The sequence below is a fragment of the Somniosus microcephalus genome, chromosome 2, assembly GCF_052327205.1.
Source record: "Somniosus microcephalus isolate GS21.2 chromosome 2, FLI_Smic_1.0, whole genome shotgun sequence".
Classification (NCBI taxonomy): domain Eukaryota; kingdom Metazoa; phylum Chordata; class Chondrichthyes; order Squaliformes; family Somniosidae; genus Somniosus; species Somniosus microcephalus.
The window spans coordinates 231,735,158-231,753,652 of record NC_140988.1 but is presented as its reverse complement, the minus strand read 5'-3'; the positions used below and the strand labels follow the sequence as shown (position 1 = coordinate 231,753,652).

Sequence of the window (18,495 nt, the reverse complement as noted above, 5' to 3'; positions counted from 1 at the left end):
TCCGATCACCATCTCGTCTCGTTTCGAATACCTCTTAATGTCTCTTCTCTTTTGTTCTCTCCCAGCCTGGCCTCTTAATCTATTTCATTCCCTGTGCCTCTTTAGTCTTGATAAAGGGTTTTGACCCAAAACGTTGACTCTCATTTCTCTCCACGGATGTTGCCTGGCCTGCTGAGTTTTTCCAGCATTTTCTGTTATTTTGACATAGGAAAGTGCCTATTGCCATTGGAACAGTCCTCCAGCGTAAGTCAGCTCCTTCAGGAGCTGAGGATGAGAACGTTGGATTGATTTTTTTTAAAATTCAAATAAAAACAAAATACCCATCATAATTACCATGCAAGGACTGAGGGGAATCAGAAGAGCCATTCTTGACCAAGAGTAAGTAAACTCACTTCTCCAAAATAAGGTTTTAAGCAAAACAAATGGAGAAATACATATTCCACAATAGCATGACTACATTCATGCATTTTTCTACCTATTAATGCCTTCCTTAACATTTTTACTTGAAGGCCTCAGCCCCGCCTAAAAGCCTGGGCTTGGACAAGACCTTATTTTTGTGCAGAACTGTGACTCTGCAAGCTGTGCATGTGTAGTATGCATAATTTCTCAGGATATTATCAGTAACATTTAGCTAGCCAAATGATGGATTGTCTCTCTTGACTTGGGATGCCCACATCCTCCCCTTCTCCTCTCTGCTGGGGGACACGAGAAATCAACCAGTGAGCCAAACCCCATATTCCAACCCTCAATTCTGCCGAACCTCATTTCCTGACCACAGTGATGCTGGATCAAAGGATCCTGTGTATGCTGTAAAACCCCATTGCATTGCTGCCAAACACCAAGACCCGACCCAAGTTCTGCCAAAATCATTCCCCATTGCTGCAAAAGCACACTACCTTATTCAGTACTGCTAAATACCAGATAGCCAACTCCATTTGGCACATCTTGCATGGCATCTTGGTCTGTATTTTCAGCTTTAAAACAGGTCAAGGATAAAAATTAAATAAATTTCAAGTAATATTTTAGAGGGGTGATCTTACAGAGCTTTTTAAGGTTGTTTACGCTATGAAAAAGGTAATATTAACTATTTTGTATACTGCTTTAAGATCACCTTTTACAATGCTCATTTCCAGGAGGAAAAGCCCAAGTTTCTCTACTTTTTCTTCCCTAATATTGAATGGCTGAGCAGTGATCAGTCTTGTGGCTCTTTTCTGCACTGTCTCTAGCACTTGAAAGTTACTCTTTGTCTTGGCGACCAGAGCTGGACTGACCAGAACACTTTACAGTTTGATCAGGACTTCCTCTGGCATGTATTTGACTGTTCAGGGTATGTAGTTCAACATTCTATTGGCTCTGTTGATTGTTGCTTTGTTTTGGTTCAAAATGTTGAGTGTCAAGTCCGCTAAGACTGCTAGGTTTCTTTTGATTTCATCCTTGGTTATTTCAACACCATTATTGGAGTATGTGGGGTCACATTCTCCCTTACTTTGTGAATTACTTTACACTTGTATACATTAATTTTCACCTGTTCTGTCCACTTATGTATTCTATCCAACTCATTCTGTAATTTCTGAGCTTCTTCCTCTGAATCCACTACATTTTCTAGTTTGTTATAATCTGCAAATTTGATAATTTTTCATTGAGTTTCTGAATGTGTCATTTATGTAAACTAGAAACACTAGTGGTCTAAACACCTAGCCCTGGGCATCTCACTCAGTTCTTCTCTACCTACCCAAATATAACACAAACGAGTACTTGTTTTCTACCCATCTGCTAATTTCTTATAAATTCCTGAATCTCTATAACCTTGAGTTTAACTAATACCCTTTTGAGTGGCACTTTGTCAAATACTTTTTGGAAGTCTAGGTATATCACGTCATAGGTTTTTCCACAGTTAACTTAGGTTGTCACTTCCTCATAGATGTTGAGGAGGTTCCTTATGCAAGATCGTCTCCATTGAATCTCTGCTGACTTAGTTAGGTTATGAGTGTACAAATAATGCTCAAGTCCACTCCCGATACTCAATTCTATTATTTTACATGAACTGGAAGTTAGACAAATGAATCTGTAGTCTTCTTTGTCACCCTTTATGAATATGGGCACCATGTTGGCTGTTTTTCCAATCTACTGAAATCTTCCCAGTGATTTATAATGCGTCTCTGTAATCTCCTTCAGCCCCACAACCCCCCGAGATATCTACGTTCCTCTAATTCTGCCCTCTTGAGCATCCTTGATTATAATCGCTCAACCTTTGGTGGCCGTGTCTTCTGTTGCCTAGGTCCTAAGCTCTGTAATTCCCTCCCTAAACCTCTCCGCCTCTCTACCTCTCTTTTCTCCTTTAAGACGCACCTTAAAACCTACCTCTTTGACCAAGCTTTTGGTCACCTGCCCTAATTTCTCCTCGTGGCTCGGTGGCAAATTTTTTGTCTTTTAATACTCCTGTGAGAAGCGCCTTGGGACGTTTTACTACGTTAACCCCCCACCCCCAACCAACCTTACTTCCTTCTGTATCCACCCCTGGAAAAACTCTCTCCCAACTCTCTTACAACTGCACTTATGCAATCCCAACTGTCCAGCCTCTGGCCCTCCATTCACCATGACATTTCTGCAGCTACCGATCTGCTCAACCACACCCTCACCACCACCTTTGATGCCCTAGTCCCTACTAAAACAATTACCCTCTCTCACCCTGGCCGTTCCCCCTGGTACGGCTCTCATCTTCACTCCCTTAAGCCCAAAGGACACAGACTTGAATGGATATGGCGGACAACTGGTTTAGCCATTTACCGCTAGATCTGGCTGGACCACATAAAACACTATCGGGCCCTGCTCTCGTCTGCCAAAATTGCTCACTATTCCAAAATCATTCTGGAATGCAAAGATAAACCCCGGCTCCTATTCTCTACTACTGACTGTCTTCTTAAACCCCTCTCTCCTGTCTCCTCCACCCTCGCCTCCAATAACAAGTGTGAGGAGCTCATGGATCTCTTTGTCTCCAAGATTGAGACCATCCGTTCAGCTACCTCTGCCACTTCCCTTCCTTCCCCTAGCCCACTGGGCCAAACTTCCTCTAAGGTTCCTGTATGTCCCTGCCCTAGCCCTGAACTTGCATCTTTCTCCAGTTTCTCTCCGATCTCCCCTCATGACCTCTCTGTGCTCATCTTGTCCATGAGACCCACCTCCTGCTCCCTCGACCCTATTCCCACCAAACTGCTGACCACCCAACTTCCTTTTCTGGCTCCCATGTTAGCTGATATTGTTAACGGTTCTCTCTCCTCAGGTACTGTCCCCCTCTCCCTCAAATCTGCCGTCATCACCCCTCTCAAAAAACCAAACCTTAATTCTTCCGTCCTTGCAAACTACTGCCCCATCTCCAACCTCCCTTTCCTCTCCAAAGTCCTTGAACATGTTGTCGCCTCCCAAATCAGCGCCCATCTTTTCCGTAATTCCATGTTTGAATCCCTCCAATCAGGTTTCCGCCCTTGCCACAGTACCGAAACGGCTCTCATCAAAGTCAAAAATGACATCCTTTGTGACTGTGACAAAGGGTAAACTATCCCCCCTCGTCCTTCTTGACTTGTCTGTAGCCTTTGACACGGTTGACCACTCCATCCTTCTCCAACGCCTCTCCACCATCGTCCAGCTGGGTGGGACTGCACTCGCCTGGTTCCATTTTTATCTATCTAATCGTAACCAGATAATCACCTGCAATGGCTTCTCTTCCCGCTCCCACATCGTTACCTTTGGTGTCCCCCAAGGATCTATCCTTGGCCCCCTCCTATTTCTTATCTACATGTTGCCCCCTTGGCGACATCATCCGAAAACACAGCGTCAGTGTCCACATGTACGCTGACGACCCCAGCTCTACCTCACTACTTCTCTCGACCCCTCCACGGTCTCTAAATTGGCAGACTGCTTGTCCAACATACAGTTCTGGATGAGCGAAAATTTTCTCCAATTAAATAATGGGAAAACCGAAGCCATTGTTTTCGGTCCCCGCCACAAACTCCGTTCCCTCGCCATTGACTCCATCCCTCTCCCTAACATCTGTCTGAGGCTGATCCACACTGTTCGCAACCTTGGTATTATATTTGACCCTGAAATGAACTTCTGACCACATATCCGCTGCATAACAAAGACCGCCTACTTCCACCTCCGTAACTTCGCCCGTCTCCACCCTTGCCTCAGCTCATCCACTGCTGAAACCCTCATCCATGCCTTTGTTACCTCTAGACTTGACTATTCGAACGCACTCCTGGCTGGCCTCCCACATTCTACCCTACATAAACTTGAGGTCATCCAAAACTCGGCTGCCCATGTCCTAACTCGCACCAAGTCCCGTTCGCCCATCACCCCTGTGCTCGCTGACCTACATTGGCTCCCGGTTAAGCAGCACCTCGATTTCAAAATTCTCATCCTTGTTTTCAAATCCCTCCATGGCCTCGCCCCTTCCTATCTCTGTAATCTCCTTCAGCCCCACAACCCCCGGAGATATCTGCGCTCCTCTAATTCTGTCCTCTTGAGGATCCCTGATTATAATCGCTCAACCTTTAGTGGCCGTGCCTTCTGTTGCCTAGGCCCTAAGCTCTGGAATTCCCTGCCTGAACCTGTCCGCCTCTCTACCTCTCTCTCCTCCTTTAAGACGCTCCTTAAAACCTACCTCTTTGACCAAGCTTTTGGTCACCTGCCCTAATTTATCCTTATGTGGATCAGTGCCATTTCTTTTTGTCTTAAAATACTCTTGTGCAGCGCCTTGGGACGTTTTACTACGTAAAGGTGCTATATAAATACAAGTTGTTGTTAAAGGCACTATGTAAATACATGTCGTCATCGACCTCTTTCCCCCCCCCCAGCAACCAGCTCCTCTGATCCATCTGCAGCCCCGTTTGGACTTTTGTGTATTCTTCCACTGCTTTTCCTGTTGCCAACTGGTTCCTGCCTTTAAATTCCTGCCATGAACCACTAAGGTCACTATTACTGAATTGCTCATTTATAATATCTCTAAGAATATAAATTCCCATAAAGAAATAAAAACTGCTTCATGAAATGCTTCAGTTTTTGCACTTTCCAAATGTTAAATACAAAAAAGATCTTTTAAGCCTGTCTTTCTCAAAAGAGAATATGTTGCTCAATTTGAGTACAGAATGAAGAGGAGAGGGACTTGCCTGAAATTAAGCTTTGACAATTAAATCTCCTGTTGTTTGTAAGTATTTTGGAAAAAGCGAAGAAACTCACAAATAATGATTTGTCTGGTATAAGGAAGGTGATGTTCACTTAAGTCAAACCATTGCTTCCCTTGTCACTTATACAGAAACTAGCTGGGGGGAGTCCGGCTTTGCCAGGGCTGTTTTGGGCCGGGCGGTTTAAATCGAGTGCGAGGCTTTGGTGCCCCTCTGTGAATCTGCTGCCGGGCAACATTTTAAATCGAGTCCCAGGCTTTTGGGCCCTGTCTGTGTCCCTCTCTCAATCTGCTGCCGGGCAACATTTCTACCTTTTAATACCTTGAAAGATGAAAGTGAAAGTACTTATAAAACCTTTTTGGTAAATCTTATGTTATTTTTAAAAGAGATACTAACTTTTTCAAAGCTGGATGTAGTTTGAGCTGGAAGCAGTGAAACAATGGCTGCCACATCCCTGAGATGAAAACGATTAGTCCCGCCCACACACACACACACACACACACACACCGATTGGCCAACCATCAGGGGACTGTACTGTAGGATTGGTCAATCGTGACGGCACAGGATTGGTCGAACCTTGACGTCAGTCAATTAATGCGAAGTAGCAGATAATGAGTTTAATTTTGAAGGTTTTTTGCATAAGGCGCGAACAATTTTCATCCGACCGAAAAGTAAATACGCTTACGGCCGTCCCGGAACCGTAAGCTTTCTTCGGAGGTAACGCACGCGTAGGTAGGCTATATAACTTTTGAGTGCATAGCCGGACAGACGCACACCCGAGGACAGATAGACAGAACAATAGGTACCTTTTTGACACTCTGATGTAATTCTGGCCAACTGGCATGATGCCAGTGAATTATACAGTATTGCAACGCAGCATTCAATATTCACTTATCTTGGAATATTAGTACAGCATTTAGTATTTATTTAGTAACTGTGGTTATTAACAGTTATAGTACAGTCACTTGAAAAATGTACTGGCTATTTGGAAAAAATCAAACTCCATACCTGTAACTTATCGAACCTTGTCCATTTTACAAAACAGCTCCGCTGTCTTTCCATTGCAGTTGATCTGAAATATGTACTTCATTTTCTTAATACTGTAGCTGTTTTCTAGATATTTATTGCTGTTAATATTGGGTAGCATTGGTTTAAAATTTGAAATGTGTGTGAGCAGTTTGATATATTGTGAGAATTTTATGCAAAAGGAAATTTGTTCTAACTTGAAAAATACTTAAATTTAGTCACTGCATTTTTTGCACTAAAATTGAAAATATCTCTATTCTTTTGTTTTTTAGACACTTGGGGATCGTGATTTGTCTCGAGTTTTAACCCAATTTCTGCCTTTGATCAAGTCCCATGGGGAGAGAGACTACTTTGATTACAACCCTGAAGAAATTCTTGTTCTATTGGTTTACATCTACTCTGTGTTTGGAGAGCACAAGTTGGACAGTGTGGTGGATAAAGCTGAACGTGAGGTCAAGAAAGCCTTGCTGCAGGCGTTGTGTGATGAACCTAACTTATCTCAACTACTTCAGGAAATAACAGGTGGGTTTGAACTCCACTCTATGCCGCCAGGGCCAATGTTTACAACATTATTACACTGAAATCCCAGTTTGACTGATGTTTACACTTAGGCTTCCCTGGAGCAGTTCTATGAATCTTGATCAAAATGCCTTTGCGATGAAGAGAAAGTCAGATGGGACTGGATGGCAGTGGGAGGGAGGACAACAGCAACTTGTGTTTATATAGCGCCTTTAACTTAATAAAACATTCCAAGATGCTTCACAGGAGTATTATAAGACAAAAATTTGACACCGAGCCACATAAGAAATTAGGACAGATGACCAAAAGTTTGGTCAAAGAGGTAGGTTTTAAAGAGCGTCTTAAAGGAGGAAAGAGAGGTAGAGAGACAGATAGGTTTACGGAGGGAATTCCAGAGCTTAGGGCCTAGACAACAGAAGGCACGGCCACCAATGGTTGAGCGATTATAGCCAGGGATGCTCAAGAGGGCAGAATTGGAGGAGCGTAGATATCTCTGGATGCGGGGGCGGTGGGGGGGTGATTGTGTCGGGGGGTGGTGGTTGTGGTTCGTGGTTGTGGGGCTCGAGGAGATTAGAGATAGGGAGGGACGAAGCCATGGAAGAATTTGAAAACAAGGATGAGAACTTTGAAATTGAAGCATTGCTTAACCGGGATCCAAAGGAGGTCAGCGAGCACAGGGGTGATAGGCGAACGGGACTTGGTGCGAGTTAGGACACGGGCAGCCGAGTTTTGGATGACCTCAACTTTACGTTGAGTGGAACGTGGGAGGCCAGCCAGGAGTGCGTTGACGAGCATTTTTTCCTCATAGATTGAAGTTATCCTGAGATGTTAATTGCATTCACTTAAGGGAGATGGTATGGATGAGGGAGAAGGAGCAGAGTTAACTGGGAAACAGAAAAATGAACCGAAATATATATTTTGAAAAAGACTGCCACATATTGAAGTGTGGTGGCACAAGAATTGCAAATTTAATGGATGTCCTCTAGGCTTGGCAGCTAAAAAAATGTTTAACATTTGTATTGCTCCTTCACATTTGCGTATTACAGGAAACTTTGTGTTATCCGGAGGCTGAATGTCCGGCAAGCTCGAGCCACCGGCAAAAATCAGGAGCCGTTTTAGGTTTTTTTTCTTCTCGTGGCTTTTTTTTTCCAACAGTCAGGCTCTGCAAAGTCTCTGTAGCTTAGCAACAGCTTCAGAGAGACGCTTCCAAGGTACGGGCTGACTGTTTAGAAGCTGTTGCTAAGCAACAGTGTTTGTTGTCAGATACGAAGATGAAAAGCTCCGTATGCTTCAACATTAACGCTGGTGTGTCCGGCAGTTTTGTGGGAATGGCAACAGCTCAGTCCCGTCGGTACCGGATAGCACAAAGTTTCCTGTACAATGTATATATACATTAGTGAACCCTGAAAGGAACTACTTGTAGGGATTACCTTCCAAAGCTGCAGTACTTTATTCCTCAACAATTTTTCTGCTATATTTCTGTTCTGGAGTAACAGTAGCTTGAAGCTTACAGTATCTATCCACCATTGCAAGGTGGGTTTTCACATTCTTATATAGAATTATTAACTGATAATTAGACAAGCTAGCCTGCATGCCTCTTCCATATTATTTTTATTGCTCAATGACAAATTGCACTTGTATAGGACCTTTAACAGAGCAAAAACATCTTGATGTACTTCACAAAAAAGGGGATGGCAGGGGCGTAGATGCCAAGCAGAAGTGGGAGAAGAGTTCGGGGAAGTGACCGAAGGGCAAGGGAAGAGTTTTAGGAAGAGAATTCCAGAGTGGAGGGGCATAATTGCTGAAAGCCCAGTTTAAATATCTGAAAAAAATATTGAGTTAAAGTAAAGAACATCAAAAACAGTTTTTTGTACTGAAATAGAAGTTTAAGTGTTGCCACTAATTGGTATAAAGGGGAAATATACTCTGCTGAAGTTGTCCCATAACCCTAGATGTTATAATGGAAGTTCCCTGTGTATGCTTACCTTGTAGAGCAGCTGGTTTGAAGCATCCATTTATCTACAGGTCCGTCCCCCTGTAGTGACATGAAGAACTGGGACAATGAATTGTAAGCAGTACTCCCTGTTCAGGACGTCACTAAAATCAAACTTAACATGAGGGGGAACATCAAGATGTTTTGCTCTGTTAAAGGTCCTATCTGTACAATATGTTTGCCCCAGGGTGCCTTTAATCATCTATTTAAAAGTGTTAAACATGGTGTAATTGCTGACACCAGTAGGTATTCTGAGCTCTCTCCCTTTTTATAGCAATTACCATCAAGTAAAAATTAAATAACACAGCTTCTCTTTAAGATTCTGACAATATTAGGGGCTTTGGGACATAGGTTAATATTAGGATTAGGAGTATTATTTATAATTGTTTTAAGTACAGATAATTTCAGTAGCTGTTATGTTAATTAAAACAGTACATCAGCTGGTGTTTTGTCTCTTACTATGTTTACATCTTTTCATTGTGAGAATAAGCTGATGGTCCTGTCGGCTTTCCTCTAATAGTCTGCTCCTTTCCTTCCTAGAGCTACGTTTTCACTGAAAGACAACTGTATTAGAGCAAAGATTGATCCAATCAGTTAACAACCTTTTGTCTACTTGTCACCAAATGGAAACCCACTGTTGACTTTTGTGTTTTCTTACTGGCTTTTCAATTTATTCCAAACATTCTTCAGTATTGGCTGCATGGTGCTTCACATCCTGGTGTTACTGTACCAGCCCTTAGGCCCATTCTTTGTTGTAGATAGTTTAATGAGTCTGCTGTTCATCTTTTAAGCCTGTTCCACTAAGTAGTAATACAAGCACATGAACAACATTTAACAATGAACATTAAATGTTTTGCTACTATGCAGAAATCACAACTCCTAGTACAATACAAGTTTATGGGAAGGGGGAAATATACTGATTTTCTTAATTTGACCTTTAATCTGTTAGCGAATATTAATTTTCACTTTATTCCCTTCACAACAAAATATGTTTCTATTCGGGTTGCCAACCTCCCAGAAAATTCATAGGAGCATTAAAAAAAAAATGTTTTTTTTAAATTTTCTTGGAACAGTTTCATTTATTAGTTATAAAAATACTACAAATGGGACAGAAGGCTTTTTGATTAACAGTGAAGAATCATCCAGTCAGGTAATGAAGAATCTATTCACTTTCCAATTGGCGTAGCAAGGTGGTGTGCAGTGAGGATGGCGTGTCAGGCAACCAATGGCGGGAACATGTGGAAGGGACAGGGCAGTTGGCGGTGGGAGATCGTGTGATGATGCTTCCATGTTAACCAGAGTTAGCAACCCTAGTTTTTATTGTAGGCAGCAGTGTTTGACATTTATAAAAGAAACATCCATTTATATAGCACCTTTCATGACCTCCGGATGTCCCAAAGCACTTCACAGCCAATGAAGTACTTTTAAAGTGTAGTCACTACTGTAATGTAAGAAATGCAGCAGCCAGTTTGCACACAGCAAGCACCAACAAACAGCAATGAAATAAATGACCAGATCATCTGTTTTAGGTGTTGGTTGAAGGATAACTGTTAGCCAGGACACCTATATTGTGCTTCCCCAAACAATTCACACCTCATGAAGACCACTACAGCCAGCATGTCTGATCTGTGAGCTCATGGCTTTTCTTTCAGTAAATACTCCGTGTGAACCAAGGCCATTATCCCCTTGCATGCAGTTCCCAGAAATAAAGAAAAGAAGCAACCCATTCTTCAAGAATCTTTTTAGTTAAGGATTCCTGTGAGTGCTTACAACAACAACAACACCTTGCATTTATATAGCACCTTTAACGTAGTAAAACATCCCAAGGCACTTCACGTGAATGTAATAAGACAAAAACACCGAGCCACAAAAATTAGGGCAGATGACCAAAACCTTGGTCAATGAGGTAGGTTTTAAGGAGCGTCTTAATCAAATAACTTACAGTCCTAACAAGAAAGAAGTTCCTTCTGTTTCTTCATGTGTTTGCTATTATTTTGTGATCCGCACTTGGTCTGAATTTAACTAGATCTGAAGAGTAATTTTGATCAAAGCATTTATCTATGAAGTGGATTATTCACAAACGATTGCATTTCACTCTTGCCAGATCTGATACTGTACTTGAAATGGCTGCCTGCTCCAAAAACCCTAGACTCAACAATAGACCAGTGCAGTCAGTTGTGTGTTGTACTGTATTGTACATTTGTAATGGGCGAATGAGTTTATTGCTTGATATCATTTTCAATGCAGCTCTGTCAAAAGTTGATGGATGTATTTTCATCTTGGTGAGCCAACCGAATCAGACTTCTAACCCTTACCCAAAGTTTTACTGACTTGGCATATTATTTGTTGACTTGGCCTGTTCAACAGATTATTAGCTGAAACCAATTACGATTCTACTTAAGAGGCCAAACTGGCTCAGTTTACCCACCTCAGCTGAATGTTCTGGTAGGAGAAGGTTCATTAAACTTATTGTACTTGACTTTCAGATATTGAAAGCAGATACTATCTCACATCAGCACTTAATGAGCACTTGAGACAGCTAGATTGTAAAAGGGTGCAAGTTTATCTTTAAAGGGAACTTTTTGTTCAGAACAGTTTATATATTGAAAAAATAAATACAATTTTTGTTTCAATTTTCAACTGAGCCAGGTTAGATCTCCTTGCCGCTCAGCTACAAGATCACTGGAAGCAATTGGATTTGCAATATTGGATTGGATTTAGAGCCATTCTGAAGCTGCCCAATGTTGTGAAAATGTGCTGCTGAGTCAGTATGCAATAAACCCAGCTAGAAGCATCTGCTTCACCTCCCACACAAATATGAAGTCACAGCCCATATTAAAATGAACAACGCAGACCTGGGCCATGGGGTTGATCCCATCAGTGACTTCACCAGGGCTGCATATTGGCAGAGAGATCTGCTCAGAGCAGAAAACTGATGTTAAAAAAAAATTGTTGAATAATATTTTTGTATTTTTTTCTTAAATACAAAATTATATATTGAATAAAAGGTACTTCTGCTAGACTTCCCTTCCCTTTTAAGTGTTCTGATTGCAGCTCTGTATTTGCATTTTGTGATTTTTTTTTTTGAGCATTTGTTTGAGAAGTTTCCTTCTTTTTCCTCACAGTCAGTAGACTGGATAGATATATACACTGTCACTTAATTCTATTTTTAAAATAACAGATGAGACCAGTACTCACAATGTAATAAAAAAGTTAATCATTCAAAGCAGTTAAGTTCCAATTTCAAACCTTCCCTTTCTTGAGAGCGAGCCAGTGCACCAGACTCGAGCTCAACATCTAACGTGGACTGTTCTTGGGATATCGCACAGTTTCACATTTTTTTCATACTTCCTCTCATTGTGTCCTAATTCTCTTCTCTGAGACAATCTAAATGTCCCTCTTGCAGTGCAGGGATAGCTTTAAGATCAAGTGAAAGAAGGGCTTTGAAGCACCAATCTCAGATCCTTTCACATGTGCTGCAAGCTCAACTGAAACTACTCAATATCTGGCAACCGCCTCTATTACAATCTGCTCACATTCCACCCTTTTGGACTGCCATCCAGGAGAATCATATCCACCACAAGAGTTATGGTTGACTCCCTTTATTGCCGGCTAAGATTTGCTGTCGGGGCTCTTTCTGATCTTGCAAGAAGTCAGCTAATTCGACAAGGTTCCACATTAGAGACTGTTAACAAAAATGAGAGCACATGGAATTAGAGACAACCCATTGTTTACCTTCAGCAACTGGTGAACAAGGACACCCAGGTCTCGTTGCACGTCCCCTTTTCATAATCTAATGCGGTTCATATAATAATCTGCCTTCCTGTTTTTGACACCAAAGTGGATAACCTCACATTTATCCACATTATACTGCATCTGCCATGCATCTGCCCAATCGCCCAACCTGTCCAAATCGTACTGGAGTTTCTCTGCATCCTCCTCACAGCACACATGCCCACCCAGCTTTGTGTCGTCTGCAAACTTGGAGATATTACATCTAGTTCCCTCGTCTAGATCATCATTAATATACAGGAAACTTTGGTTTATCCGGAGGTTGTATGTCCGGAAACCTCGATCTACCGGCAGAAATCAGGAGCCGTTTTGTTAGTTTTTTTTTCTTCTTGTGGCTTTGTTTTCAACAGTCGGGCTCTGGAAAGTCTCTCTGAAGCTGTTGCTAAGCTACAGAGACGCTTCCAAGGTATGGGCCGACTGTTTACAAGCTGTTGCTAAGCAACAGTGTTTGTTGTCAGATACGGAGATGAAAACCTCCGTATGCTTCAACATTAACTTTGTATGTCCGGCAGTTTTGATAGATCGGCAACAGCTCGGTCCCGTCGGTGCCGGATATAACAAAGTTTCCTGTATATTGAATAACTGGGGTCCTAGCACCGATCCCTGCGGTACCCCACTAGTCACTGCCTTCCACTCGAAAAAAGACCCGTTTATTCCAACTCTTTGCTTCCTGTCTGCCAACCAGTTTTCTATCCAAGTCAGTACCTTACCCCCAATCCCATGTGCTTTAACTTTGCACGCTAGTCTCTTATGCGGGACCTTATCGAAAGCCTTCTGAAAGTCCAAATACACCACATCCACTGGTTCTCCCTTATCTATTCTACCAGTTACATCCTCTAAAAATTCCAGTAGATTAGTCAAGCATGATTTATCTTTTGTAACTCCATGTTGACTTTGTCCGATCCTGTCACTGTTTTCCAAGTGCACTGCTATTACATCTTTTATGTAGCATTTTCCCCACTACCGATGTCAGGCTTACCGGTCTATAATTCCCCGTTTTCTCTCTACCACCTTTTTTAATAGTGGGGTTACATTAGCTACCCTCCAATCCATGGGAACTGTTCCAGAGTCTATCAAATTTTGGAAGATGATCAGCAATGCATCTACTATTTCGAGGGCCACTTCCTTAAGTACCCTAGGAAGTAGATTATCAGGCCCTGGGGATTTATCAGCCTTCAATCCCGTCAATTTCCCTAACACCATTTCCCTACAAATACTGATTTCATTCAGTTCCTCCCTCTCATTAGACCCTATGTTCCCCGACATCTCTGGGAGTTTGTGTCCTCCTTGGTCATGTTCTGACTTTCACCAAAGCAAGTTGGGGCTGCTATTTTACCAGGCTTGTATTCAATCCTGGGGCTCAAATAAAAATTATAAGTTCAGTGGGGGCAAAACTGGTCTTCGGCGATAGCGCAAAGAGGAAGAAAATGAATCGTCAGTCCCATTTTCAACCCGCCTGATCAGCCCAAAAATCAGCCGGGGTGTAAAACGGGCTACCGATTCACCGTCACCCATTTTGCGCTGCTGCTGAAGACCAATTTCGTCCCCAGTATCTCTCAATCAGGGCTGCAAATAGGTGCCATTTTTAAGTTGGGGGCTGAAACATGTGATTCTACACTCGGCTTCATCTCTCACAGATCAGTCTATTCATTGCCATGATAAATAAACTTTACTTCAAATTTTTTAGTATAGATGTTTTTAGCTTTTATTTTCAAAGTTATGCAGATTTATAGGGGGGGGGGCGAGAAGGAAACAAAAATATTTAAAAATTCAACAGATACTAACAGCAAAACCCAGAACATACCAGAAAGGACAGAAAAAGACCAGCTGAGCCATCAAGCCTGTCCCATTCCACATAGTGCAACCTGCTCACACCATTAAACACACCCCATCCCACCTCACAGCCATATTATCTCCTGGGAGAGGCAAAAAATCAGAGAGAAAAAAACCACAGGTTCTTTTGGGAAAAAACTCTGGGAAATTCCTCTCCAGACCCCACTGATGATTAAGCACCTCCAGATGATGGCACACGGCATCACCATCCCCGTCAATACACCTACCGTCTACAACTCAAGATGTCTTCCAGTCGCAGGAACCCATCCAGCTCCCTTTTGAACACTTGCAGCAAATTTACACTCACTGCACCCAATGGTCGATGACTCTGAACAAAGAACTTCCTGGCATCTAACCTAACTTTGCTTACATAACTTGTTCCCAGCTCTCTAAGCTTGTCCTGAAAACTAAGAACACTTAAATGAGGGTATCAATCAAGTGGCCTTCTTTTCAACCTTTTGCAGGGCCTCGCTATCCCCCAGCATGTGAAGGGACCAGAACTGTGCACTGTATTCCAGATGCAGTCAGACCAAGGCCTTGTACAAGTTAAAGATCATCTCCAATACTCCAGAAACCAAAAAGGGAGAGAAATCTGTCCTTCGACAATAAAAGAAAACAAACGTGATTCTCTTTCTGGGCTATCTTCTAGAGAATTGAGGCACTGGCAGATCAAGATGGCTGCTTCGTGATTTGGAATGATGCACTGTCCAGCATAAAGCAGGAGATTATAGCAACAGGAGAAGGTCAGTTAGCCTCCTAAGCCTGTTCTGCATGCAATTAGATCAGGATTTTGTGTGTGGAAGCAAGTCATCCTCGGTTCCGAGGGACTGCCTAAGAAGAAAGGCTGAGGCCCCAGTACAAATCCCTGGGGGGGGGGGGCACCACTAGTCATGGCCTTCCAATTTGAGTACATACCCATTATCTTTAATCTATGTCTTCTAACTCCTAACCAATTCCCTAGCCAAGCGGTTAAGAAGGCAAATGGTATGTTGGCCTTCATAGCAAGAGGATTTGAGTACAGAAGCAAGGATGTCTTGCTGCAGTTGTACAGGGCCTTGGTGAGACCACACCTTGAGTATTGTGTGCAGTTTTGGTCGCCTTATCTGAGGAAGGATGTTCTTGCCATGGAGGGAGTGCAGCGAAGATTCACCAGACTGATACCTGGGATGGCAGGAATGACGTATGAAGAGAGATTGGGTCGATTAGGCTTATATTCGCTAGAGTTTAGAAGAATGAGAGGGGATCTCATTGAAACTTATAAAATTCTAATAGGACTAGACAGACTAGATGCAGGAAGGCTGTTCCAGATGGCGGGGGAGTCCAGAACCAGGGGTCGCAGTCTAAGGAATTTCTTCACCCAGAGAGTGGTGAACCTGTGGAATTCTCTACCACAAAAGACAGTTGAGGCCAATTCATTAAATATATTCAAGAAGGAGTTAGATATATTTCTTAAGGCTAAGGGGATCAAGGGATATGGGGAGAAAGCAGCGACAGGCTACTGAATTTGGATGATCAGCCATGATCGCATGAATGGCGGAGCAGGCTCGAGGGGCCGAATGGCCTACTCCTGCTCCTATCTTCTATGTTTCTATGAATATTCCCATTGCCCATTGAATATTCCAACTGAGTGGGTCTTCTCTGGGCAGCAAATAATTTTTATCAGCAATGTTCCCGTTAAGCTGTGGGACCATGCAGTGATCTGCAGGTCCTGCACAGGCCAGCGCAACGGCGTTATAATGGGAAAAACCGTGCACCCCCAAAACAGTTAGCGGGAACACTGTTTATCAGGCTACTATGGGCTTCCATAATCAGAACTATCTCTTTGTTTTTGGAGGCTGGAGTAGTGAGTACCTTAAAGTTGAAAGTTTATCTTATCTCCCCTTCCCCCTCTCTTCCCATCCCCCCTCCCCCTTCCCCCTCCCTCCTCCCCTTCCCCTCCCCCTCCCTCCTCCCCTTCCCCTCCTCCCCTCCCTCCTCCCCTTCCCCCTCCCTCCTCCCTTCCCCTCCTCCCTTCCTCCACCCTTCCCCTCCTCCCCTCCCTCCTCCCCTTCCCCTCCTCCCCTCCCTCCTCCCCTTCCCCCTCCCTCCTCCCCCTCCCTCCTCCCCCTCCCTCCTCCCCTCCCCCTCACCCCCTCACCCCCTCCCCCCTCCCCTTCCCCTCCCTCCTCCCCTTCCTCCCCTCCCTCCTCTCCTCCTCCCCTCCCTCCTCTCCTCCTCCCCCCCTCCTCTCCCCGCTCTTCCTCCTCTCCCCTCTCCTCCCTCTCCCCGCTCCTCCTCTCCCCCCTCCTCTCTCCCCGCTCCTCCTCTCCCCCCTCCTCCTCCTCCCCCGCCCTCCTCTCCCCCCCTCCTCCTCTCCCCCCTCCTCCTCTCCCCCCTCCTCCCTCCCCCCTCCTCCTCCCCCCCCTCCTCCACCCCCCCTCCTCCTCCACCCCCCCCACCTCCGCAGTCCCCCCACACCTCTCTCCCCCCCACCTCCTCTCCCCCCCCACCTCCTCTCCCCCCCACCCCTCTCCGCCCCCCACCTCCTCTCCCCCCCACCGCCTCTCCCCCCCACCCTCCTCTCCCCCCCACCTCCTCTCCCCCCCACCTCCTCTCCCCCCACCTCCTCTCCCTCCTCTCCCCCCCCTCCCCCTCCTCTCCCCCCTCCCCCTCCTCTCTCCACCTCCTCCTCCTCTCCCCCTCCTCCTCCTCTCCCCCTCCTCCTCCTCTCCCCCTCCTCCTCTCCCCCCCTCCTCCTCCCCCTCCTCCTCCTCCTCTCCCCCTCCTTCCTCCCCCCCCCTCCCCTTCCTCCCCCCCTCCTCCTCCCCCCCTCCTCCTCCCCCTCCTCCTCCCCCCTCCTCCTCCTCCTCCTCCTCTCCTCCTCCTCCTCCCCCCCCTCCTCCTCTCCCCCCTCCTCCTCTCCCCCCTCCTCCTCTCCCCCTCTCCTCCTCTCCCCCCCTCCTCCTCTCCCCCCCTCCTCCTCTCCCCCTCCTTCCTCCTCTCCCCCTCCTTCCTCCTCTCCCCCTCCTCCTCTCCCCCCCTCCTCCTCTCTCCCCCCTCCTCCTCCTCTCTCCCCTCCTTCCTCCTCTCCCCCCTCCTCCTCTCCCCCCCCTCCTCCTCCCCCTCCTCCTCTCCCCCCTCCTCCTCTCCCCCCTCCTCCTCCTCCCCCCTCCTCCTCTCCCCCCCACCTCCTCTCCCCCCCACCTCTCTCCCCCCCACCTCCTCTCCCCCCCACCTCCTCTCCCCCCCCACCTCCTCTCCCCCCCACCTCCTCTCCCCCCCACCTCCTCTCCCCCCCACCTCCTCTCCCCCCACCTCCTCTCCCCCTCTCCCCCCCCTCCCCCTCCTCTCCCCCCTCCCCCTCCTCTCTCCCCCTCCTCCTCCTCTCTCCCCCTCCTCCTCCTCTCCCCCTCCTCCTCCTCTCCCCCTCCTCCTCCTCTCCCCCTCCTCCTCTCCCCCCTCCTCCTCTCCCCCCTCCTCCTCCTCCTCTCCCCCTCCTTCCTCCCCCCCCTCCTTCCTCCCCCCCTCCTCCTCCCCCCCCTCCTCCTCCCCCCCTCCTCCTCCCCCCCTCCTCCTCCTCCTCCTCCTCCTCCTCCTCCTCCCCTCTCCCTCCTCTCCCCCCTCCTCCTCTCCCCCCTCCTCCTCTCCCCCCTCCTCCTCTCCCCCTCTCCTCCTCTCCCCCCCTCCTCCTCTCCCCCCTCCTCTCCTCTCCCCCTCCTTCTCCTCTCCCCCTCCTTCCTCCTCTCCCCCTCCTCCTCTCCCCCCCTCCTCCTCTCTCCCCCCTCCTCCTCCTCTCTCCCCCTCCTTCCTCCTCTCCCCCCTCCTCCTCTCCCTCCTCTCCCCCCATCTCCTCTCCCCCCTCCTCCTCTCCCCCCCCCTCCGCCTCTCCCCCCCTCCTCCTCTCCCCCCCCTCCGCCTCTCCCCCCCTCCTCCTCTCCCCATCTCCTCCTCTCCCCATCTCCTCTCCCCCCTCCTCCTCTCCCCCCCTCCTCCTCTCCCCCCCCTCCTCCTCTCCCCCCACTCTCCTCTCCCCCCCCTCCGCCTCTCCTGCTCTTCCTCTCCTCCTCTCCCCCTCCTCCCTCCTTCCTCCCCCTCCTTCCTCCCCCTCCTTCCTCCCCCTCCTTCCTCCCCTCCTTCCTCCCCCTCCTTCCTCGCCCCCTCCTTCCTCGCCCC

General features: G+C 46.3%; 1 protein-coding gene across 1 annotated transcript in view; it reads left to right on the top strand.

The window, feature by feature from the left end:
* Window positions 1-18,495, top strand: part of scfd2 (sec1 family domain containing 2) — a 461,156-nt gene that overhangs the window by 218,641 nt on the left and 224,020 nt on the right. Inside the window, exon 4 of the mRNA XM_085969951.1 lies at window positions 6,479-6,728. Within this exon, the coding sequence (XP_085826077.1) occupies window positions 6,479-6,728 (250 nt within the window). The remainder of the gene's footprint in view (window positions 1-6,478; window positions 6,729-18,495) is intronic.